The sequence below is a fragment of the Natator depressus genome, chromosome 3 (assembly GCF_965152275.1).
Source record: "Natator depressus isolate rNatDep1 chromosome 3, rNatDep2.hap1, whole genome shotgun sequence".
Lineage (NCBI taxonomy): Eukaryota > Metazoa > Chordata > Testudines > Cheloniidae > Natator > Natator depressus.
The window spans coordinates 95,972,821-95,998,857 of NC_134236.1; the positions used below are offsets into that span (position 1 = coordinate 95,972,821).

Consider the following 26,037-nt stretch of genomic DNA (forward strand, 5'->3'; position numbering starts at 1 on the left):
CCAGTATAAATCCATTAACTTAACTTCAGCAGAGATATTGGTGGGGTGAGATCTTCACCTTTGTTCCAGCCTCTGTATGCCAGGTAGGGGGGACTTTCAATTTTCTCGTGAAGAAAAGGCAATCAAAAAGCTATTACTCAGGCAGATGTTCTGGGCACATAAAGATGATTCATCATTCCAGATGTTGTTTTACAATGCTTGGGACAACTGAGGTATTGAGAAAAATTGGTTTCCTTTTGGAGTAATTTTAATATAAAGTGTTAGGATTCTCTACTTCATTGTATTACTTTTGCCTCTGTTGTTTCTATATTCAAATATTCCCCCACACACTAGATTTTCAATTCTGTTTATTTCAATATGGGTTATGGCTCGAAACACATGGGTATGTCTACACTGTAGCTGGGAAGGCGCTTCCTGGCATGGGTAGACAGATGCATGCTAACTGTGCTCCCGTTAGCGTGCTAAAAATAGCAGGGTAGCGAGACAGCGTGGGTGGCAGTTTGGTCTAGCATCCTCAATACAAACCCGCCCAGACCCCCTGGGTACATACTCGGGCAATGAGCCTGAGCTGCTGCCCGTGCTGCCCCAGTTACACTGCTATTTTTAGTGCACTAGTTCAAGCAGAGCTAGTGCTTATATCTACCAGTGCTGTGAAACATGTTCCCAGCTGCAATATAGATGTATAGTATATAAAACCAGAATCTTTTGTCTTGTACCTCTCTATTTCCAGTGCATCACCCTCATTATACATGCTTAACATATGTGCAAAATAAGGGTAGCTTTCTTTGCTGTGAGTGTGCATAGTGTTACGAAGTTTGTCTTAAAATGTCTGCCAGATTGAACCACAGTATTCAGTTCATTGGACCTGAATATATCTAGGTTTGGCAGCTTTGATTATGTGCCCAAATGTTCACATAGGGTCTGATTATCCGAACACTTGCCACTAGGCATAGAAGTTACTATTATGAATAGCCCTGTTCACATTGATAGCACTATCCATACCTGTAAGGCCTTTATGGAATTGCGTGGTATTTATTGATGGCAAAAAAATTTACAGCTGGCCCTGCTATCTGGTAGTCGGGTGGGTACATGCAGATTAATAGTTGATTTTTAAGACATACCCAGCAGCAACATCACAGTATCTTAAGGCAGGACTACAATTTTTTAAAATATGTTCAGCAGCACGATGGTGGCAAACGCAAGCCCAGATTAATATATCAGTCATGAAATTATGCAAAAATTCTCTGGATTGAATTACATTTGGTTGAGTTAGTACAAACAAGGAGCCTATGATTTAAATGCAATTGGAAAGTGAGTATTTTTGAAGGAAGGGGAAAATACACACAGTATCTATAGCATGGGGTGATTATATTCAATTCACGTTGGTAAACCTGGTTAAATAGTTACTTTGAAATCTTTGAGGGTCTTAAATATTAATGTTATCAATAGGCTGAAAAAAATGTAAATTACTCTGGATGATGTGTAGGAGAGCTTGGTTCTGAAAAGATGTTTCTAACGCAATTTTTCTTTGCATGACTGAGTACATGTGCAGATTGACACTTTACACAAAGGTTATGTTTATAAAGGTTACTAAATGGTTAATCAATTGTTATAAAGTCCAGCAGCCAGTAGGTTGCTTATAATAATCTATAACACCTTTGACTGATGTCCTTGCCACCATCTACAACACATACGATTCATGTCTGTGATATGTTTATTACATCTATTAATAATTTATTGGTATTTCTGTGAGTGTTCAGTGAAGAAAGGGCTGGACACTACAGGGGAATGCTTTGAAGAGCCTCAGGGACTGGGGTACACCTATTGTTCACCTGCAAGGCTAAGCAAGGACTAGCATAGCCCAAAGAAGACTGCTTGGGTGTCTAACAGAGCTGACACCCAGTTAAGTGCAAGCAAATCTGCTTCTTGCTGGGGCCAGGGAAGTAATAAGGTGACTGACTGGGTACCCCAAGACCCATCAAAGTACCATTCCAGAATTATTGCCTTCCCTTTTTCTTTTGCAGGAAACGGATCTTATTCTGACCTTTAATATCTCAATGCACCGTTCTTGGTGGATGGAGAATGGCCCAGGCTGTACAGTGACATCTGTGACTCCAGCCCCAGAATGGGCACCAGAGGATCATCGTTACATCACGGTCTCAGGGTGTTTGCTTGAATACCAGTATATAGAAGTGGCTCACAGCTCCCTTCAGATCTTCCTTGCAGTAAGTGTTCACAATCAACCTCTCTTCCAGCACTTTTTCCAGAATTTATCTTACAGTGAAGGCTGACCTGCCTCACCAGTCTAAAACTGGGACTTCTTATGGTCCATCTAACCACTCAGAAAAATATTTTTTTAGATACCTATATTTTTGTAAACTCATTCTCCAAAATGGTTGTTTTTGCTGAAACTTTGGGGGGGGGGGGGAAATAAGCTTGGGGTAGAGAGCAAGCATGGAAAATTTCTGCCATGACACAAGGGCTGTGAAATTCTCACTCTATTGATGTCAATAAGCAAAATTCCCATGTCTTCAGTGGGGCCAGATTTTCACCTTTAAAGTGTGACAAAGTTATAAGCAACTGAAAATGGGCTTGTAGTGTAAAGTGTTCAACAACTTTAACTATAGACGCTGGTACCAGCTCTGCCTATAATAATGATGATTGTTTCTATTGTCGCAGTATTTAGAGACTATGATTGAGTCCCCATTGAGTTTAGCATGTTCAAATGGGTAAAACAAAGACAGTACCTGCTCAGGCAAGGGCACAGTCTTGGATTATGACAAATTGCAACTTGTGGATAAACAGACAACTAGGCTTGGGGTGGAGGGGACAAAGTAATAATAAAGACAGGTGTATTTGCATATATATGTAATGACAGGATAGTGTTCAGGCCCAAAGTCTGTAGCTCAGGCTCATCTCCAAAGTCGATGTCAAGGATTTTTTTTCTAACTCAATTTTGTGGACAATAATGTGGGGTGAGTGAAAGAACAAAGAAAAAATATCGTTCAGCGTAGGTTCTGTTCCCATTCAGAAATACATGGTGTGTTGTACGTCAGATCTTTTAGAGGTGTCAGTGTCTGAACACAGCTGTATTTCTAGATAAGGCCTCGCTTTTCATGCCACAGAAAAAGTACAGAATGACGAGCTATCAGATTCTGTGTTGAAATCCCAGCATAGTTTAGCGAACCATGGTTAGGCCTTTTATTACTGCTCATGTTACCATACCTGTAGTTATTATAGGTACCCATTTACAAAGAAAACATTTGGGTCAATTTTCCAAACCATCATATTGGATTGCATAACACATAGTTTAAATGTTTTCTTAAAAATAATAACCACTGTTTGGCATGTAAATACAGTAATAGAACCACGGGGTGACCTGCAACACAAAGTTAGACAAGCAGAGTTTTCTTCTCTTTTCAACAAACTAATCTCCAAGTCTCTGCCCAGATTTATCCCTGGTTAGTGAAAAGAAGTTGATCTTTTCTTTCAATTTCCTTTTATGGGCACTTACATGGATCTTGGGCTTTAACTGTAAAACCATAAATTGCGACCTACAAATCGGTTACTTGCTTTAAATTTGTTTGGTTTTTTTCCCCCTGTGTTCCTGGCCAGTATCAAGTTAATGTTGATCTTCGCTTTTTCAGGGACAGTAGCACCACTGGTTGCTCTTAAAGGGGTTCCTTGCAGATAAATGTCTCAAAAAGGAGTAAGGAAATAATTCTGATTGGAGCTGACTTTTATGATTCTTTGAAAGTGACATAACATATTCAGTGCATTTTCTATGACTTTTTACTAGGTTTGCAAAGTGTGCAGCTAAAGGAAGTTGTGCAGTTCATGTGTGTATGACTTAGTGAAAAGAGTACTTAAGGTACATTATGCATAGGGAGAAGTGAGAGGTCTTGGCCCCATCCTTTTACACATTAAATAGAGGGGTTTAGAGGGAACTGTATTTTTGCAAAAGGAAGTTCTGCTGATGCACTACAAGAACTCCATAGCATTTAAGGTTCCCAGGGGAAGTGATCTCTCCTGAGAGCTTCCTAAACTGTGTTGGACAAAGTGTTTTGGTGGCATCTAGCCAAATAGTGCCAGATTATGGAATTTATATGTGCTATTACAAATATTATGTGAGTCATCTGTAATTATACATTCTGAAGAGTGTTCGTTTATAGATAGTTATTTTTTCCTTTTCAGATCTAAAATACCTTGAGAACATTAAAGAGTCTGACCTACACTCTCAAAAGTCAAGAGATTCACCCCTGTGCAGAGGACCAGCCCCAGGCCTGGGCACCACTTATATCCCACATACATTCAAAATAGGTCTTAAGAATAACACTGGGGGACGTAAGTGATACCCAGATCTTGTGCTGGCTTCCGTAGAGGATAGAATTTCATTCAGTACGGATAAACATCAAGGCCTGTTTCCTACCAATACAGCTGGTAACTTTGAAGAAGCAACAGAACTATTCTGATTAATGCTGTTCGCAATATTCTGAGCTACTGAAAGCAAGTAGCCTTGTAAAAACTTCCAAATTAGGAACAGTTATCAGAGAGGTACCAAATGCAAGGATATGCCTTCATAGAACAAGGACTATCCTTATCTACCATGGTGTTAGAAATGCCTAAGATAGTCACTTTGTGCCCATTTATGGTTGCCTGATAGCCATGTTGATTTTTTTATTACTTTTTAAGCTCATCTCTTGATTGATTTTATGTTGACAGTTGTTGCTCTTGAAAGGACCTCTTGTGATTTCACCCAGATATTGTGGAGGTCTCATGTGAGCTTGTTATGCTTGACTTGCCTCTCTGAAACTGTGCAGTATCAAAGATCCCAATGCCACACCTATTGTGCTTGTCAGCTTTTCCTCAGTGCTTCATTGAAAATAAAAGAAATCAGGAGCTAAGCCTCAGTTGTCAGCTGTGTTTCTGGTTTGGTTCTTTTCAAGCCAAGCTTGGCCTAAATTTTATCACTTTCTTTCTGTGCTGTTCATCATCACACCTCTCCCCCTCCCCTACACCCTCACCCCCATACGCAGTTATGTGAAAAGAAAGAAAGGATTCTATTTCATTTTTAGTTCTGCAGCCTGCAGCGCTGCAAAATAAACATTTTTCAGGCACCACCTGCAGCATGCAGCTGTACTTAGCAGAGCAGAACTGCTAAGGATGTGATTTGTTCTGTTTAGTATGAAGCCCTGAGCTTTGGGAAAAAGATGTGGGGGAGAAATTTCTACAAAACCATCCCACACATTCCCAGTTAATACTGCAGTTGAAACTGCTAACTCAGAACCTTAGCTTCATTATGTCTCACAAAGCAACAGAGGTTTTATTAGAGTAGCATGTCCCCTTACTGATATCAGTGAGGTATTTTGGTATGTTACTCAGCTTTTACTCACTACTTACTCAGACAAACTCTATTTACAAGTGTGAGGGGGGGCGAGCCTCCGCACCTGGCAGTAGCGGTCCATGGTGGCAGCCCCATTTGTGGTTATGGGATAGGGGAACCCAGGCCCTTCCACTCCACTGGATTGTATAATGCAGGAGTCTGCTACCTGTGGTCCAACTAATGCTATCCCCCGGGCTTCTCCCTACCGCTGTACCCCTCCCCTTGGGGCACACTATGACTGGTGATTGTCCCTGGTGACCTGGTCCACAGGTCTCAACGGGGTAGAGATCCCCTGCTCTGTGCAGCAGACCTCCACCATGCCTTTAGAAGGTTTATGTGATAAACCTGAGTCTCTTTCCTCTTCCCAGGTTGCCAGATCTTGTAATCCACTGCTCCCATCCAGTGCATCACATGAAAGGACTCAAGAGTGCTGTCCACTCCAGTGCTGTCTGGCCTGAACTTTAACTCAGAGTTGGGCAGTAGCAGCAATACTCTGAGGCTGGAATTCATGTGGGTGAACACCCTTGTCATAAGCTTGCTTCTGATACTCTTGGGCCCTTAAAAGATTTTCTTTTGCAAAGGACACTAGTGTCTTCATCGTTTCTAGTAGCTGCCAAACATACTGTATTACCCTGATGACCCTGGGCTCTTTCTTCTCCTATGTTTCTCAAACTAGATTTAGGGTCTCCCAGGGTTGCCTCTCATACAACAACTTGAAGGGCAAGAACCCCATTAAGGTCTGGGGAACCTTGTGCACTGCAAATAGAAGGGTTGGTAAAAGGTGATCCTAGTGGTGGGGGTCTTTAGCCACAAACTTTCTTAGCATCCTCTTCAGGGTCCCACCGGAGCGTTCCACTAGCCCATCTGTTTGGGGATGGTAGACGGATTCTCAGAGATTTGATTTTCAGCAGCTCACGCAAGTTCTTCATCAGTCACGACATGAAGTTCATCGCCTGGTCTGTTTTTATTTCCTTGTGGATTCCCACCCTCATGAAGGGGAGTGCCCCAGGGGTCGGTCCTGGGGCCGGTTTTGTTCAATATCTTCATAAATGATCTGGAGGATGGTGTGGATTGCACTCTCAGCAAATTTGCGGATGATACTAAACTGGGAGGAGTGGTAGATACGCTGGAGGGGAGGGATAGGATACAGAAGGACCTAGACAAATTGGAGTATTGGGCCAAAAGAAATCTGATGAGGTTCAATAAGGATAAGTGCAGGGTCCTGCACTTAGGATGGAAGAATCCAATGCACCGCTACAGACTAGGGACCGAATGGCTAGGCAGCAGTTCTGCAGAAAAGGACCTAGGGGTGATAGTGGACGAGAAGCTGGATATGAGTCAACAGTGTGCCCTTGTTGCCAAGAAGGCCAATGGCATTTTGGGATGTATAAGTAGGGGCATAGCGAGCAGATCGAGGGACGTGATCGTTCCCCTCTATTCGACACTGGTGAGGCCTCATCTGGAGTACTGTGTCCAGTTTTGGGCCCCACACTACAAGAAGGATGTGGATAAATTGGAGAGAGTCCAGCGAAGGGCAACAAAAATGATTAGGGGTCTAGAGCACATGACTTATGAGGAGAGGCTGAGGGAGCTGGGATTGTTTAGTCTGCAGAAGAGAAGAATGAGGGGGGATTTGATAGCTGCTTTCAACTACCTGAAAGGGGGTTCCAAAGAGGATGGCTCTAGACTGTTCTCAATGGTAGCAGATGACAGAACGAGGAGTAATGGTCTCAAGTTGCAATGGGGGAGGTTTAGATTGGATATTAGGAAAAACTTTTTCACTAAGAGGGTGGTGAAACGCTGGAATGCGTTACCTAGGGAGGTGGTAGAATCTCCTTCCTTAGAGGTTTTTAAGGTCAGGCTTGACAAAGCCCTGGCTGGGATGATTTAACTGGGAATTGGTCCTGCTTCGAGTAGGGGGTTGGACTAGATGACCTTCTGGGGTCCCTTCCAACCCTGATATTCTATGATTCTATGATTCTATGAAGACCTTCATGAGTTCCACCGCCATGGTCGCTGCGTTCGTTGTGAGAAGCGGAATAGCCATGCACACTACACACTGCAGGCCTTTCAAGTCCATACCAATTCTCTCAATGGGGGTGTCTGCAAACGCATCAGTATCTGGGAGGCCCTTGGGGTATTCTTGGGCGCTGTCAGTTGGCACTCCAGGCAGGACATAGAATAATCTCTCACCGTTTTGTGGATGTCCAGCCAATAGAACCAGTTGCTTTCTCCTTCCCCAGGAGACCAGCACATGGTACTCAACATGCAAGACAGAGTAACTCCCTCTTAGAGGGCCAGGGTACCAGGAGTTGGGCCTGGACTTCATTGGTCTGGGGGGTCATATGCCCAGCTTAAGGTGAGATCTTTTTTCTGTTCCCCAATTAAATCCTTGTTTTGGGTCAGGCATTTCATACCCACAGGTGTTGAGTTTGCAGGTCCTGCTGATCTCTCAGGGGTGCCTCTGTCTATAGTGAGGCCCTTCCCCTAGATCTTCTTGCTCTCCTGTGTCAGCCAGTTCTGCAGGCTCTGCTTCTTCCCCAGTGTCAGGGTCATGATCACGCCCCAAGGCCGGGTCTCTTTTCTGCACCTGCAAGACATCACCAAAGTACTTCCAGTCTTGTCCCAGGATCATGGGTTAGGCAAAAGCAGCTGCCACCCGCACACTGAGTCTCAGTGTGGTTCCCCATGGTCAGCTGTATTTCATTCATGGGGTACAGGCACAGGTTCCTGTGTATACACTGTAGAAAGATCATATCACACAATGGCCCATGGGTCTGTGATGGAGATCTCAACCACCTTTTCCTTCATGAGGGTCTGGCTGCAACCAGAGTCTATTAGTCCCATCACCTCAGTCCCGTAGACCTTCACAGGGATTATTATCTTGGCCAGCCCCTGCTTGTGGGATCTAGGAGCAGCCATTCAGGCCTTTCTGTAGTTACAATCCATAAAGGGGCAGTTGCATTGAAAGTGGTGATGCTGCCCACAATTGAAGCAATTGCCATCCAGTGGGGCTGCTGTCTGTCCCCACCCCGTTGGGATTGTCCTGTTTGGAGGAGGGCCTCTGTGTCTTGGGGTGCTCTTATTCAATCTCATAGTCTCTTCCTTGAAAGGAATTCAGACCCTGCCCCAGCTGATGGTCTCCTGTGCCCCGTTCTCTCCATTGTGCTCAGCCCTCCATATCTGGTGATGGCCTACACCCTTGGGGTCCAGGGGATTGGACCTTCAGTGGTCAGGTAATTTTCTGTGAGTCCCACTGCCTCCAACAGTAGGCAGTGTTTCTCTCTCCTCACATCACCCAACCACAAGGGGCTGGATAAATTGCTTGAGGACAATATCTTCTGCCACCTGCACCTCGATGTGCCCTTGCAGAATTAGCCAGTGCCCATAATAATCCTTTAGATACGGGGCCACTACAATCAGGGCAGTCATTTTTCCTTCTGGAAGCGTTGTGGTAGGTCTTGGGGGAGATATTGAAGCAGTCCAAGATAGGCACCTTGACCTTCTGGTAGTCTCAGGCACCCCCAGGATCCAGTACCCTATAGCTGCCTGGGCCAGCCCTGTCAGATAGGGGGCCAAGAGTGTGGTCCAATGATCTGGCAGCCACAATGATCACCCATTTGAACGTCCCTAAAAAGCCTTTGGGGTCATTCCGTGGGCCCATCTTTGTCATCTTGACTGGTGTAAGGACCCCATCCCAGAGGACCTTGGCCCTAGGCTAGCAGCAGCTCCTGCGGGTTGTAGGAGCGCCGACATCAGGTGGTGATGGTGTTCTTGGTATTGAGTGGGCAGTTCCCAGATCAATTGCTGCTGCTGGTATTGTGAGTCCAGTTGTTGTAATAATTGCTTCTGTTGTTGCTGAAGCTGAGTTGCCTGTTGCTGTTGGCTCTCCATTACTCACTTCTGCAGGTTTTCCATCTCCATGCCATCCCTTCTTATTTTTTCCTTGCTCCTCTTTTGGCCTTTTTTATGTCCTTCAGCAGGACTAGGCCATTTTGCCTGCATTCTCCACCAGTTGTGAGCAGGCGAGAGCCTCCTCACTTTGTGGTTATAGTTTGAGGCGGCAGCACCACCTGGCCGTTGTAGTCCATGGTGTCAGCCACACCTGGTGATTATGGAATAGGAGAACCCAGGCCTTCCCACGCCACTGCATTCTGACCCAGAGACCCTCTGGAGCATTGTAATGCAGGTGTCCAGCTAATGTTCTCCCCTGAGCCTCTTCCTACTGCTCTGCTCCTTGCCTTGGGTTTGTCTTGGTGGCGGTTGTTCCTGGCTACCTGATCCATGGATCTCAGCAGGGTAGGGAGTCTTGACTCTATGCAGTTGACCTCCACCTAGGAATGCCTTCTTGGCCTAGTGTCTCTGTAGCAGTGAGTGCTGTCGGGGCGGAGCCCCCTGGTGTGTTCCTGCATTCTTAACTCTCCAGTGTATGGTTATCCACCCCATCACAAGAAGCTATGCCAATTTACACCACTTGAGACTCTGGCCCAACTACTAAGTAAAAACTAAGTAAAAACTCTCACTAAGTAAAAACAGAGTTAAATACAGAAAGATTCAACCTGATGCAGTATTTTCAAAATACCATCTACTTGTAAAATATTTACTTTTTCATGGTTCCATTGACTTTCTCTGAAATGCAAGAACTCTATTTCCATTATCCGTCTGCTTCTGCAAATATGAGCAACTTCCTGGAGAACTCTGCTTGTAGAGCTTTCACCTACCTCCCACTTACCAAATGGTCCTTAGCAACTCTTTAGTTTGGTTCCTATTTGTCTATTCATCTGTGCTGGCTTCATGGTCAGCAAACATGTAGTGGGCTGATCAATAGTTCAGTCTTTCTCTGGCTCCTCTGTATGACCAGACTGAGCTATTGTGGTGGTGGAGTAGCTTAGACACTCAGCATGCTCCATACTTTAAAATGTCCTCATTCGTTTAATGGCTATTGATTTTGGCCCTGTATATCAAAGTCATAATTTCATGTTCAGACCTCCTGGGTTATCAGGGATGAACATAATTAAATTACAAACTAATCTCTGGAGATGGTTGTCCCAAGTAAAGGATGAGGTCAGGTAGAAATACAGTGTGAGGATGTCTGGTTTACTACTGGTCTGTGGATTAAATCATTGCTGTGGATATTATCCATAGACGAGATACTGGGTGAAATCTTAGCCCCGTTGACTTCAATGGGAGTTATGCCATTGACTTTAATGAAGCTAGGGTTTCACCCACTTCATAGGCAGTGGCTGTGCTTATTTTCCCACTTTGGGCAACAGTATAACCTGTGGCAGGATATTTTCTTTACCTCAGCACTTCTCCCTCAGGCAGTGGGGGGCCTGGAGTAAATCAGTCTGTCTCTGGAGGGTTTTTCTCTTATCTCTAGTTTTATTTTTCCCTACTTACATGGTGGGCCTCAGGGTGGGCCCAAGAAGTTTTCTTAAGAAAAAAAAAATACCCAAAACCCACACTTACAAGGAAAACAGAAATACTTTTCCCTGCCCCGCTCTGTGGCGTTACCTTGCTATGCTGGCTCCTAGTTGCCAGTACTTCCCAAGCAGGTGTTAACTTAGTTTCTTTCCCTATAGCGAGGGGAGACAGACTTCCACCAGGAAGTCTTTCCTTCGTACTGCCACTACCCCTACTATAGCTTGTCTCTGTTCGCTCCCTTTCTCACTCTCTCACCAGAAAAGGGGTTTTTTTAAAGGTCACTGGCTGCTCTTAACTGGCCTCAGGTGTCTCCAGTTAACCTGAGGTAACCTTTTTTCAGCTCATAGCGAACAGGGCCTTCACCATTCTAGGGCTGATACATTTGCCCCCATCCAGTCTCTCAGATCTGCCAGGACTGACTTTGTCATAGGTTGAATCCTGACCTGGAAAGTTCACATTATGAAACTAATTCAGTCTTCATTCCATTTGAGTCTTGAGCCTCTGTGCTAATACTAACAAGAGTGACCACATGGATGGTGATTCTTAGGTTGTGGACAGCTGTCCACTCTGGTTGAACCAATACCACTGTCTAATTTACTTATTTTAAGAGGAGATCAAAGGTTATATGTACAGCATCATTCATTAGCAGCATGCTGAGCTATCTCCTCTCTTTCCTATAAAGTCGGTGACTGCAAAGCATGAGTTTCTGATTATCTTCAAGAAACACACGTGGAACAATAAAGTCCAATCAGAATTTGAAATATAAGTTTAAAGATGTGTGAATATTTCACCTACTGTAAGAGTTTGGGCCCTGTTGTATATTGCCCTCTTCCAGCTGGACCCGAGCTTGCTCTAGTTGAGCCAGCACCCTTCCTGTGGGAATTCTGCCTGGAACCTTCCCACCTAGTCCAGGAAAGGTAGTTTCCAGCAGGGGCAGTTGCTGTGGAAAACTTCCCCAAGTCTGTCCCTCAGCTCCCCACCTACCCACCCCAGAAGTTTCTCAACCCAAAATTTGTGTGTCTTACCTCAGAGCCTTTTGATAATAGGACTTCCCACAGTCTCCCTTCTGTCCATTTTTTATTTCCGGAAGCAGTTCCTCCCAGCAATTGCTTCAGCCTCTGGCAGGTATTGCAGCTCCTCCTCTCCTTTTCCTGCTCCTCCTTTTATGAGGATCAGCCAGTGAAGCTGCAATTCTTTTCCCAATGGGTAGAGCTAATCAGCCAGTTGCTTGCCTCTGACCTCAGTCAAACGGCATCTGTTATACCTTCACACCTATATACAAATATAAGATCTCTTTCATTAAATATAACTTGTCCAGAAACTGGGGCAAATTCAGATCTAGGGAAGGCTGGCACTCCCACTTTTGATTTCATTGGGAATTGCATGCATTTAGGCCCCAATCCAGCAAAGCAGGAAAGCACGTGCTTAAGTCCCACTGAAGTTAATAGGATTCAATGATGTGCTTAAAGTAAAGCATGTGCATAATTGTTTTGCTAAACGAGAGCCTTAAAGCACGTCTGAATCTGGTCCTCATTGTTTAAAGAGGAAGGATGTTTTTGTAGTTAAGGCACTGGATGGAGATTCTGCCTCAAGATCTTCTACAACAGACTTTTTGCATGTCCTTGGGCATGTCACTTCATCTCTCTGTGCCTCGGTTCCTCATCTGTAAAGGAAGGAAAATATTTTTTGTGTATCTCTTATCTGTTTTGTAAGTAGATTGTAAGTTTTTCAGAGAGGGGACTGTCTCTTACAATCTCTGTGTTTGTACAGCATGTAGCACAGGAGGACCTTTAAGTAACACAAATAGTAACAATAATTACATTTCACATAGCAATGGAGTTCAGACTCACTATGTGCAACTTCTATCAGTCTATATTTTACTCTCTGATTAGCCATTACCTGCCTTCATTCCCAAAAGGCTGTTCCTTCAAAAGTACACAAATTAAAATCCATTTGTAGATCAAAACTTTGAAAATATGCAAAACAAAGATCAATCATGCAAATAAGTGTGAAAGAATTACATATCTATTTGACAACACAGGTTTTGGACTATTTATTATGCTTGTCTTTTACTTCTGCACTTTCACACTCACAAGTCTGTTGATTTTAGTGGAATGAAGTGCCTGAGTTATGGGAATACGATTAATGCAAAGGCATCACCTTAGGCAATTTGGTTTTTACTTATACAGGCCCTGAAAAGATGAACTGTGTAACATGTACCACTAAATATGGTTCAGTAATATTACTCCAGTAGAACAAGTGAGTAGGCATTCCTTCACATACTATAAATACATTATTGCTGGTAACTTAACGATCAAATTAATAAAACCATAGGAAAATTAGTGTATGTAAATATTGACCAATACCATAATAATCTTGTTAATGGCCTTAGTACGTTCTATGTTGTATATTGTTTGCAATTTTTTTATTCCTTCCTGTATTAATACAAGAAAACATGCATTACAAGAACTACCATTATACCATCATTAAAAATTATTTCATGGTTTAGAAAACTATAATCAATACTTACTAATCCAGGTTGCTTACAGTAAATACCTACCACTCAGAAATCTGCATAGCCTTTTTAGTTTACATGATCTTTCAAGCTATGATATTGTCAAATTGATTTAAGCCGACATGAAATGTAATTGTGTTAAGATTAGAGAGGAAGGAGGGCCCAATGGTTAGCATGCTAGTTTAGCACAGGGGGGATCTGGGTGCTACAGACTTCCTGTGTGACTTTGCGCAAGTCACTTAGTGCATATATAAGTACTTAAGTCACACAGCTGCTGGGAGGTGTGATTCCCAGCTTAGATTGGCATACATGCACAAGCTCTGCTGCAGCGAGTCTGCTTAAAAATAGCAGTGTGACTGTGGAGGCTTGGGCCAGTCGCCTGAATACAATCCTGCTTAACCCTCTGGGTACGTACTCAGGTGGCCACCATAGCTATACTGTGATTTTCAGTACACTAAGCAGAGTGTATCATACTTCCTAGCTGCTGTGTAGACATATCCTTAGTCTCTATGTCCCTCAATTCCCCATATATAAAATGGGGATAACAGCTCTTCCCTACCTCATAGGGATGTTGAGAGGATGAGTGCATTAAAGATTGTGAGCCAGTCAGATACAGTATTGATGGGGGCCATATAAGTACTTAAATACCTAAGATAAACTAGCATTGCTATAGTTTGCTAAAATATATAAAGAGGGGATTTTCAACATGGCCCCCTCAACGATTAGCAATCAAAACATATTGCTGATGGCATCAGATAAGAAATGTGAATAATCTGATGCCATGTTTTGGAGTTATTAATCTGTTTCAGTGCATTGAGGCATTTAGTCTCAGGGGATGAAGGCTATGCTGATTTAATAACCAACCTGGATTAGAGGAAGTGAAAAACAGCTATAAAAATAAAAATATAAAAAAATCATATAACAAATGAAAGAAAGGGGAAGTTGATAGTGATAAATATAAATCAGAAGCTAGATATTGTAGAGAATGGATAAGAGAAGCAAAAGGAGGGATAGCTCAGTGGTTTGAGCATTGGCCTGCTAAACCCAGCGTTGTGAGTGCAATCCTTGAGGGGGCCATTTGGGATCTGGGGCAAAAATTGGGGATTGGTCCTACTTTGAGCAGGGCATTGGACTAGATGACCTCCTGAGGTCCCTTCCAACCCTGATATTCTATGATATGATTCTGTGAACACATGGCACAATCTCTGGCCAGCAGAGTTATGGACCATAAGAAGGAGTATTTTAAGTATATTTGGAACAAAAAGAATCCTAACAATGGTATTGATCTGTTACTAGATGGAAATGGTAGAATTATCAGTAATCCCAAAGAAAAGACACAAGTGTTCAATAGATATTTCTTGCGGGGGGGGGAACAGATGATGTAGTCCTGTCATACATGAGTATGAAACACTTCCATTTAAATAGTAATTCAGGAGGATGTTAAAGAGCAGCTACTAAAGTTAGACATTCTTGAATCAGTGGGTCCAGATAACTTGCACCCAAGAGTTTAAAAGAGCTTTCTGAGGAGCTCACTAGCCCATTGATACTGATTTTTAGTAATTCCTGGAACAATGACAAAGCAAATGTTGTGGCAATATTTAAAAGGGGTAAATGGGATGATCCAGGTAATTACAGGCTGTCAGCTTGACAACAATCCTGGGAAAACAATGAATCATCTGATGTGTGACTTAAAGAAAGATAATATAATTAATGCCAATAAACATCGGTTTATGGAAAACAGATCTTGTAAAACTAACTTTTTTGATTAGATTGCAGGTTTGGTTGATAAATGTACTAGTGTTGATGCCATATATTTAAACTCTTATAAGGCATTTGACTTGGTACTGCGCAACATTTTGATTAAAAACCTAGAATGATACAAAATTAACAAGACACATGTTAAATGAATCAAAAAGTGGATAACTGACAGGTCTCAAATGTAACTGTAAATGGGGAATTGTCAGTGAACAGATGTGTTTCTGGTGCGATCTCACAGCGATTGGTTCTTGGTCCTATGTTATTTGATATTTTTATTAATGACCTGGAAGAAAACATAAAATCATCACTGATAAAGTTTGGAGAAAACACAAAGATTGAGGGAGTGGTAAATAATGAAGAGGACAAGTCACTGATACAGAGTGATCTGGACTGCTTGGTAAGCTGGATGCAAGCAAACAATATGCATTTTAATACAGCCAAGGTAAAGTCATATACCTAGGAACAAAATATATAGACCTTATTTACAGGATAAGGGACCCTATCCTCAAAAGTGACTCTAAAAAAAGAGTCAGCTTAACCTAAGTTCCCAGTGCAATGCTGTGGCCAAAAAAGCTAATGCAATCTCCAGATGTATAGACAAAGAATCCTGAGTAGGAGTTAGAAAGGTTATATTACCTCTGCGTGTAGCACAGGTATGATTGCTAGAAGATTATACAGTCCAGTTCCAGTATTACAATTCAAGAAGGACATTGATATATTGGAGGGGGTTCAGAGAAGAGCCACAAGAATGAATGAAGGACTGAAAAGCATGCCTTAGGGTGAGAGACTCATGGAGTTCAGTCTATTCACCTTAACAAAGAGAACATTAAGTGGTACCTTGATCACAGTCTGTAAGCACCTATGTTGGGAACAAACATTTGATAATGAGATCTTCAGTCTAAAATTGCTGGACCAGCTTTTCTTTTGTGGCTGCAGACACTATTCAATATCCAGAAATTTCAGCAGCAAAAGTAGGACTGAAAACTAGTCGGGGTCAAATTAAAATTCTTCTGGTTGGCAATTTTGAACACCCTGCAGGCTCTCGCACCTTGGCTGACCATCCAGTTAAGATTCTCAGTGGGTGACCATCCAGTTAAGATTCTCAGTGATTTCACCTCCTTGGCTGTGTTGTCAATAACATGAGTGGCATTGAGAAAGAACCTGAAGCCCACACTGCAAAAAAGTCATGGGACGCCTCATTAAGAAAGTCATTCGCAAACTGAATCCCCTGATACATAGAGAGATGAAGCTGAGGATATATAATATGTAAGGAACATAGGCCATATCTGGGTTTAAGCCTGAGTGACTTTGGTTGACCAAAATGTGTAATAAAAGTTAGCATTGCAAAGAGATGCTTGAAGCAGCTTTTTGAGTGTAGGCAAAGGGTTATTAGGATAAAATATTATATATTTGTCCTAGTCACTATCCCACTTCTTAGGATATTTTCCCAGTGTCATAATTAACTCATTGTCATGACAAAGTACGAAAATGAGCAAATACATCACCTTGAATACGTCCTGAATTATATTTAAACAATCAAGACGTTTCAATGTAGGGGTAAAACAGAAACTTGTCTCACAGCCCCTTATCACATGGCACCTTCTTGCATTCTGTTTTCAAGAGACATGTGTTTGCAGTTAGTAATGAATTGGGTTACGACATGTCCAACCTAGCAGGAACCTTCAATGTACCTTCAAGACAAAGATGTCAAATCATTGGTCCCCGATGACCTACACCAACATGCTGGAACCCCTACATAGACAAAAGTGCCCCTAGGGGTGCAGTAGAGAGATCACTGATCCCAACAAAAGATGCCAGCCCAGCAGAGAAAATGGAGGGAGGGAACTCTCTAGCGCCAGCAAGATAACTGAAGTTATATCCTGCTCCATTCTCTGGACTGGCCACCCAGAGAAGGAGTAAAGAATGCTGAGAGACTAAGCCAAGCAAGAGAGAGGGTGAAGATCAAACCCCACTGCATGTGAAAGAACAGATCATGTCTTATGATCTATGAAGATACCAGTGAATATCAGCTTAAATTCAAGCTAAAACCAATCACATGAGTTAGAAACTTCGAATAGAAAGTCCGTCTGTAAAGCAATTTGAATCACTCCAAAGCTCTCGTGTGTGTGTTTATGTATTACTAACTTTTCCACAAAATAGACACTAACCCCTCAAGTCTGTTACTGAAATAGTGAGGGATCCCTGGATTAAACCAATGTCATGCTAAAGCTGCTATAAGTCTGGAGTTTTAGAAATCATTTTGTGTTTGTGCCAGACTATCGGAGAATTACAGGCATTGCTCAATGTGGGGTGGGAAATACATTAGACAAACCCAAGCTCAGTATAATCTCTGTAAACAGTAAAGCTTAATGGGAGAGAGGTAGCCAAAAGGGAAGCTACTGGGAAATCATTTAAAGTGGTTTACATCCTTAAAATCAAGGCAAAGTTACAGCTGTTGCTTTCAGCACATTTTAAGTTAAATTAATCAAGTTCAAGGAAAAGGGACTCTCCTATCAACCTTTCTGTAAAACCTTAAGAAGGATTGTTTTTCTTAATTTGTTCAGTGTAATTTAATTACTAATTGCAGTCATTGGTAAGCCAGTTCCAACCATTGACATTGATTGTATTTCAATTTTAATATCACTTTGACCAATGTAATATGCTCTTATAAATTAAGCCAGGAGAACTATGCCACCTAGCTTAAACTTATAAAACAAATATAGCTGCCTGCTTAATCTTTTTAATAAATTTCTAAAAGACGCACCGATCTGGTCTATTTCCAAAAACTTCAATGCAGACAAAGTAACCTACATAGGCGAGAACGGTAAAATCCATAACATTCCTGAGCCCATTTTACATTTCAGTAAGTTAGAATATAGTCCTATTATTCCTACAAATACTTCAGTGGTCAGTATTCTGATTTACAGAACTGAAACATGGCCCCTCTCTCACTACATCTACACTACGAGCTCATGTACACATACTTGTGCAGGCTCTCATCAAGCTAGCATGAGTATAAATAGCCGTGCAGCCAGGCTAGTATGGGCAGTGGTAGCAGAGGAAGCTGGTTTCAGGAGGGTTTGTGCTGAGCATGGCTCAGCAATGCCTCCACTTCTACTACCCATGCTACCACAGCTACGCTGCTATTTACATTTGCACTAGCTTGATGAGAGCTAGCGCAAGTATGTGTAGGTGAGCATGGGAATCATATTCCTAGTTTGTAGCATAGATGTAGCCTCAGTCAAGATGGAAAAAAGTTGGACACCATTCGGATGAGTCATCTCTGAATGATCGAAAATGTCAAACGATTAGGGCTGTCATGCAATTAAAAAAATTAATTGCGATGAATCACGTGATTAAATAAATTAATCATGATTAATCGCACTGTTAAACAACAATAGAATACCATTTATGTACATATTTTTGATGTTTTCTACATTTTCAGATATGTTGATTTCAGTTCCCACACAAAATACAAAGTGTACAGTGCTCACTTTATATTTATTTTTGATTACGAATATTTGCACTGTAAAAACACAAAAGAAATAGTATTTTGCAATTCACCTAACACAAGTACTGCGGTGCAATCTCTTTATCATGACAGTTGAACTTACAAATGTAGAATTATGTACAAAATAAACTGCATTCAAAAATAAAACAATGTAAAATTTTAAAGCCTACAAGTCCACTCAGTCCTACTTCAGCCAATCGCTCAGGAAAACAAGTTTGTTTACATTTGCAGGAGATAATGCTGCCCACTTCTTGTTTACAATGTCACCTGAAAGTGAGAACAGGCATTCTCATGGCACTGTTGTAGCCAGCATTGCAAGATATTTACGTGCCAGATGCACTAAAGATTCATATGTCCCTTCAGGCTTCAACCACCATTCCAGGGCACATGCGTCCATGCTGATGACGGGTTCTACTTGATAACAATCCAAAGCAGTGCGAACCGATGCATGTTCATTTTCATTATCTGAGTCAGATGCCACAAGCAGAAGGCTGATTTTCTTTTTTGGTGGTTTGGGTTCTGTAGTTTCCGCATTGGAGTGTAGCTCTTTTAAGACTTCTGAAAGCATGCTGCACACCTCATACCGCTCAGATTTTGGAAGGCACTTTAAATTCTTAAACCTTGGGTTGAGTGCTGTAGCTATCTTTAGAAATCTCACTTTGGTACTTTCTTTCCATTCTCTGCAGTGAAAGTGTTCTTAAAATGAACCATATGTTCTGGGTCATCATCTGAGACTGCTATAACGTGAAATACATGGCAGAATGCAGGTAAAACAGAGCAGGGGACATACAATTCTCCCCCCAAGGAGATCAGTCACAAATTTAATTAATGCGTTATTTTTTAACAAGTGTGATCAGCATGGAAACATCCTCTGGAATGGTGGCCAAAGCACAAAGGGGTAAACAAACGTTTAGCATATCTGGCATGTAGAAACCTTGCAATGCCAGCTACAAAAGTGATTTAGTTGGGGTTGGTCCTGCTTTGAGCAGGGGGTTGGACTAGATGACATCCAGAGGTCTCTTCCAACCCTAATCTTCTATGATTCTAAGAAGAGGGCAGCATTATCTCCTGTAAATCTTCTTTGTCTTTGACCCAGTGAAAGCAAGATGGAAAAGACCACCCAGAAGACCTAAGACAATGACTGGATGGCATCAACAGACACCTGTACCTTACTTACCCTATAACGTGCCAGAACAAACAATGTGGAGACGCATAACTTGTTCTGTGCCATCCAACAGCATGAGAACTAATCTCTTCAAACTAGCAGAGAAAGGTAAAACACGATCGAATGACTGGAAGTTGAAATTAGACAAATTCCTGCTAGAAATAAGGCATATTTTTTTTACACTGAGGGTCATTAATCATTGAAACACTGGCAATTTTAAAATCAAGATTGGATGTTTTTTTCTAAAAAAATCTGTTCTAGTTCAAACAGAAATTTATTCAGGTAAGTTTTATGAGCTGTGTTCTACAGGAGGTCAGACTAGATTCATAGATTCCAAAGCCAGAAGCGACCATTGTGATCATTTAGTCTGACACTGCCCCCCCAGTAGAACACAGGTCAGAGAACTTCCACAAAATAATTCCTAGAGCAGATCTTTTTTAAAAAAATCCAATCTTGATTTAAAAATTGTCAGTGATGGAGAATCCACCATGACCCCTGATAAATTGTTCCAGTGATTAATTATTCTCACTACTCTAAATGAAGCCATCCCTTAACCTTTTCTGTGTTAAACTAAATTGATTTAGCTCTGTGAGTCTATCACTATAAGGCATGTTTTACAATCCTCTAATCATTTTTGTGGCTCTTTTCTGAATCCTCTCCAAGTTATCTACATCCTTCTTGAAGTGAGGACACCAGAACTGGACGCAGTATTCCAGCAGTGGTCACACCAATACCAAATACCCTCTCTACTTTTACTTGAGATTTCCCTGTTTATGCATCTCAGGATCACATTAGCTGTTTTGGCCACAGCATCTCACTGGGAGCTCATGTTCATCTGATTATCCACCAGGACCCCCAAATCTTTTTCAGAGTCACTGCTTCCCAGGATAGAGTTCCCCATCCTGTAAATGTGGCCTACATTCTTTGATCCTAGATGTATACATTTACATTTAGCCATATTAAAACACATATTGTTTGCTTGCAATCCAGTTTACCAAGTGATCCAGATCACTCTGAATCAGTGACCTGTCCTATCCATTATTTTCCACCCCCCAGTTTTTGTGTCATCAACATTTATCAGTGATGATTTTTGGTTTTGTGCCTGGTCATTGATAAAAATGTAAAATAGCGCATTGTGTGTGTTTCCAGTGATGTTCGTATGGGACCCACTGGAAACACCCGAACAATGATAATTCCCCATTCACAGTCACAGTTTGAGACCTATCAGTTATCCAGTTTTTAATCCATTTTAATACGTGTCATGTTGATTTTATATCATTATAGTATTTTAATCAAAATGTCATGAGATACCAAGTCAAATGTCTTACAAAAGTCTCAATATATTACGGCAACATTATATCCTTTATCAACCAAATTTGTAATCTCATTAAAAAAAGTTAAAGTTAGTTTTACAGGATCTGTTTTCCATAAACCCATTTTGATTTGCATTAATTACATTATTTTCCTTTCATTCTTTATTAATTGAGTCCTGTATCAGCTGTTCCACTATCTGGCCTAGGATCAATGTCAGGCTGACAGGCCTATAGTTACACAGGTCATCCCATTTACCCTTTTTTAAAACTGGCACATCATTATCTTTCTTCTGGAACTTATCCAGAACTCTAAGACTTATTGAATAACTAAATAAGCATTAAAGTTCCAGTGAACTCACCAGCCAGCTTTTTTAAAACTCTTGGATGCAAATGTTCTGGACCTGCTGATTTAACAGCTTCTGTTTAACATCCTCCAAAGATACTAGTGGAATGAAAAGAGTGTTATCATTTGATGAGATGGTGTCAGCTGCGGTTTTTTCCAAATACAGAACTTAATTTTTTTTAATACTTCTGCCTTTTCTGCGTTATTGATAATTCTACCTTTTCCATCTATCAACGAACCAATACTATTGTCAGGATTCTTTTTATTCCTAATATATTTTTAAAACTTCTTCTTTTTGTCCTTAATTCTACTGGCTACAGATGTCTCCTTGTGTCCCTTGGCTTCCCTTCTCAGTTTTCTACAATCCCTAACTTCTGATTTATATTTATTACTGTCAACTTTCATTTGTTATATTTTATTGTTACAGCTGCATTCACTTCCTCTCTAAACTGGGTCTTTTTTTAATCAGTATCTCCTTCCTCAATTGTGGCTTTTTAGGGCATCTAGTAATATGTTCTTAAATTATTCCCAATTATCATTTACACTTCTCTAATTAAATTGTTCCTCCCCGCTGATTTGTTTCATAATTGTTTTCAGCATTGTGAACACAATGGTCCCTTCTAGCTTTAGAATCTATGAATCTCAGATGTTGTTGTGGCACCTTCTGTATGCAGATAAAAGTGTAGTTAAATTTACTCAAGTTCTAGCCTCTGAGGCTGAGAAAAAACAGTAATTGTCATTATGCTGCTACCTGTACTCTGCCCAGTGCAGCACAGAATAGGAACCATAGCACCGAGTGCGGCAAGGGAGACAGAGAGTGTGTTCATGTAAAGTTCTGATTTCCTGGAGACTTTTTTCCTTGTAAATTGAATCCTAAATGTGGTATGTATTTCACTCAAATACAACTATTAAATATTATTATTTGTATTACCTAGAAACCCTAGTCATGGACCATGGACCGTATTGTGCGAGGCACTGTCTGACCTAGAGAAGACAGTCTCTGCTCCCTTGAGCTTACAATCCAAATATAAGACAAGAGACCATGTATGAATACAAACAGACACAAGGGGGAGCACAAGGACATAATGAGACAATATTGGTCAGCAGGATAGGCAGTGATAGCACACCAGCAGCCAAATGTTGTCAGGGTTTGTTTGTTTTTTTAATTTGGGTTTGTTTGGGTTTTTTTGTTAGGCACCACAGCAATTTTAAGGAAGGTTTTAAGGAGGTAGTTTTGTGGATGTTTACAGAGAGCTTCTCCCAGGTGTGAGGGCCAGCATGGAAGAAAGCACAAGAATGCTTGTTTGAAAATTTAACATGGATGATTTAGGCGAGCATCATGATTCAATCAGAGGTGGGAGCTGACATGTTGACAGTGAATTAGCAATAAGGATAGGATAGCATGGTATAGGCCATGAAGGGCCTTGAAAGTGAAAACAAGTAGCTTATGTTTGATGCAAGCCAGTGGAAGGATACAAAAAGAGAGGATACGTGGCCAAAGTGATGAGCTGGCAAAATGACCTTTGCAGCAGCATTCTGAATGCGCATAAGTGGGGCGAGATTGCATTTCTCAAGACCAGAGAAAAGAATGTTGCAGTAACTGAGATGTGAGATGATGAGAGCCTGATGAGAGTTTTAGCTGTGTGTATGGATAAGAAAGGCCATATCTTAGAGATGTTATGCAGAAAGAATTGGCAAGATTTAGACATAGCCTGGATTTGAAGGCCTAGAGGGAGGTCAGAGCCGAAGATGATGCTCAGGTCACAGGCCTGGGTAACAGAGAGGTTAGTAGTGTTGTCCACAATGATTGAGAAAGGAGATAGCAGGGAGAGATTTGGGGGGAAGGCAAGAAGATTAAAATCTCTGTTTTAGCCATATTGTTCTTAAATTGATGGCTAAATATCCACGGGGAGATATCAAAGAGACAGGCCAAGATTTTACTATGGACAGAACGAGACAGGTGGATTTTAGAGAGGTAGACCTGTGAGTTGTTGGCCTAAAGATGCTAGTTGAATTCATGTTTTGTGGATATGACAACCCAGAGATAGGGTGTAATAGAACAAAAGGTGACCAAGAATAGAGCCCTATGGAACCCTCACGGAAATTCTGATGGGAGGATGAGGAGGATCCTCAAAGGCCACAGTGAAGAAGTTATTAGAAAGTTAGGAGGAGAACCAAGAGAGGACAGTCCAAGGGAGAACAAGATTTCAAGAAGAGGAGTCTGTCTGGCAGTGTCAAAGTCAACTGACATGTCAAGAGATGTGGTGGCAGGAGGAGGAAAGGGTTTAAGAAGTGAGTCAGAGGTGTTGAAAAGATGTCAGGGATTGCAGGCACAGCATTCAATTAAAAAGGAGTGGTGGAGTTGTTTAGTTAAAAAGATGGCAGAACTGAAGGAGGAGAGAACGAATTGGTGGTGGAGGAAGTCAGCCTGATCATGAGATTTCCACCAGAGACAATCAGGAGTGTGAGAGCAGGAGTTGTGGAAGTAGACACTGAGAGTGAACCACAGTGGGGGCAGGCTGAGGAATGAGAGAGAGAGGGAAAAAAATGGCAAGGGTTGAAGACAGCGAAGCAAACAGAGGATCGAACAACCATGTCAATGAAAGAAAGAAAAGAGGTAGACTACAGGTAGAAGTTGACTAAGTAAAAAGGAAAATACCAGAATTAAAAAATACATTTTAACTACTAGATTTCTTTGGAATGAGGATCCCATTCCAAAGGCAATAAGGGTACTAGTGTGTCCCCAATATGCTACTGAGTAGAAATGAACAAAATATAGAGATTTTGAATTTGTTAAGTCAAAAAGATAAACAGGTCAAATCAGGGTCGCATTTTATCCAAGCCACCCAGGCTGTGGACTAGCCACCATCTTCTAGGCTCTTCATAGTATATTAGAGGGGATTTGAATTCAAATGAAAGATCACAGACTCTAAGGAAATAATACTGTTTGACATAGGTTTTGAACACTTTTAATAGTCTAGTGAATTAGTATGTAATTCCTATTTTTAGAATAGGAATTGAATCTTTTTAAATAACACTTCTCTTACAAAGAGAGAGTTTACTTTCTGTAAGATCAAAGAACCCACCCATAGTCTAATAGGGAAACTTGGGTGAGCTCAGAAGAGAGGAAACTGAGGAGGAAAGAAATTTGGAAGAGTAAAAAATGAGGAGGGATTATGTTAAGAAGGAAGAGTCTGTCCAGAGCTGAGGGCAGGATGTTTTGAGTAATTTTGTGCTTGAGTAGAAGGACTGTTACAAACTGTGAGTGCAAGTCTAAAGCTATACAAAGTGAACATCTGAAGAAGTTTCTCACAACATGCTTTCAAAATGCCTGATGCCTCTTGTTGTGCTTGTGTAGTCATAGGGATATATTTTTATAGGAAAATGAGCCAGAACTTCTTGTAATCAACATTTGACTCTTTGAGCCTGATGGTGAAGAATAACCTTATTTGATTAGAGTGGAGTTCTGATCTAACTAGTATAGATTGATACTTGAGAAAGACTAGTCTTTACCACAGAACTGGGTACAATTAGTACAATGGAAGGAGGGTATAAACCATTGCTAATTTAATAACACTGTCATGCTGTATTAGCAGAAGAGTGACTTCAGGTTTCTTTTACCCTACCTCAGAGCACAGTATATTGCTGTTTCTCTATTTGACAATAATGTTAGGGCACACGTCATTAGTGTTTTGAAGGAGTAAAATAGAGAGAGAGATTTCTCTATGCCTGCATATGTTATCTGTTGTCTCCCTTTATCAGATTCCACCTGCTCTCTTTTGACAGCCTTTGTCGGAAACTCAATCGCATATATCAAAGCCTGTACAGTACTTGCATAAATTGCTTTTTAAAAAGCAGGGAGCTTTGTATGTAAAATTGTACTTGTTCGTTTACATAAAGGATTCTCTTCTAAATACATTTCATTCACATGAAGTGAGTTCCATGATAGTTGCATGGAAAAATTGTGCAATCAAGTCAGCTTTAGGGTTATTTGCATGTCCAGGATTTACAGCACCAGATTTATTTTCCTAATCTCAGCACATGGTGATCCAGACTGGATCAATTGTCCCTCTGCCCCATGAAGCATATGAATTAGCCTTTCAGTAGAGTAGTCTGAGGATACAACTGCCTTTCATGGATGAGAAGTGGTAGCATCAGCATGAGCAGACTGTGACCAGGCAGTTCTTGGAAGCATGCTGGGACTACTCACTAGCTCTCTCATACTAGTGAAAGCAAATGGTGGAACTTGTTCCCACTGAGAATCAGGCTGGCCCCAACTCTTGCTACTGTCAGAGTTCAATGTGAGACTCATCTCTTTGTGGCATGCAGGTGTTTTCCAAACAATTGAGTGGGGACCAGCCAACTCCACTTGGATTCTGACCCTCCATGTAAGACATTCTGAGGGAGAACCTCTTTGATGACGATGCTCCCATTTTGCATATTCCTTACATGTGAAAATGTATGTAAGAGAATCCAGATGATATAATGATGGGTGCTTTAGAAACGCATACAATAATAATAATGATTAATAAAGAGTGCAAGCTGTTTATACTCTAAGGTCTTCCATTATAATATATGGTCAAACAACAAGTAACCCCTCTGCCCATATTGGAAACACACATTCC

At 41.4% G+C, this 26,037-nt stretch overlaps 1 protein-coding gene across 2 annotated transcripts in view; it reads left to right on the top strand.

Annotated features, from left to right (window-relative positions):
- The window catches only part of NKAIN2 (sodium/potassium transporting ATPase interacting 2), a 764,856-nt gene that overhangs the window by 645,957 nt on the left and 92,862 nt on the right, over positions 1–26,037 (top strand). For both annotated transcript variants that reach the window (XM_074948365.1, XM_074948364.1), the window contains exon 4: positions 2,025–2,225. In XM_074948365.1, the coding sequence (XP_074804466.1) occupies positions 2,025–2,225 (201 nt within the window). The remainder of the gene's footprint in view (positions 1–2,024; positions 2,226–26,037) is intronic.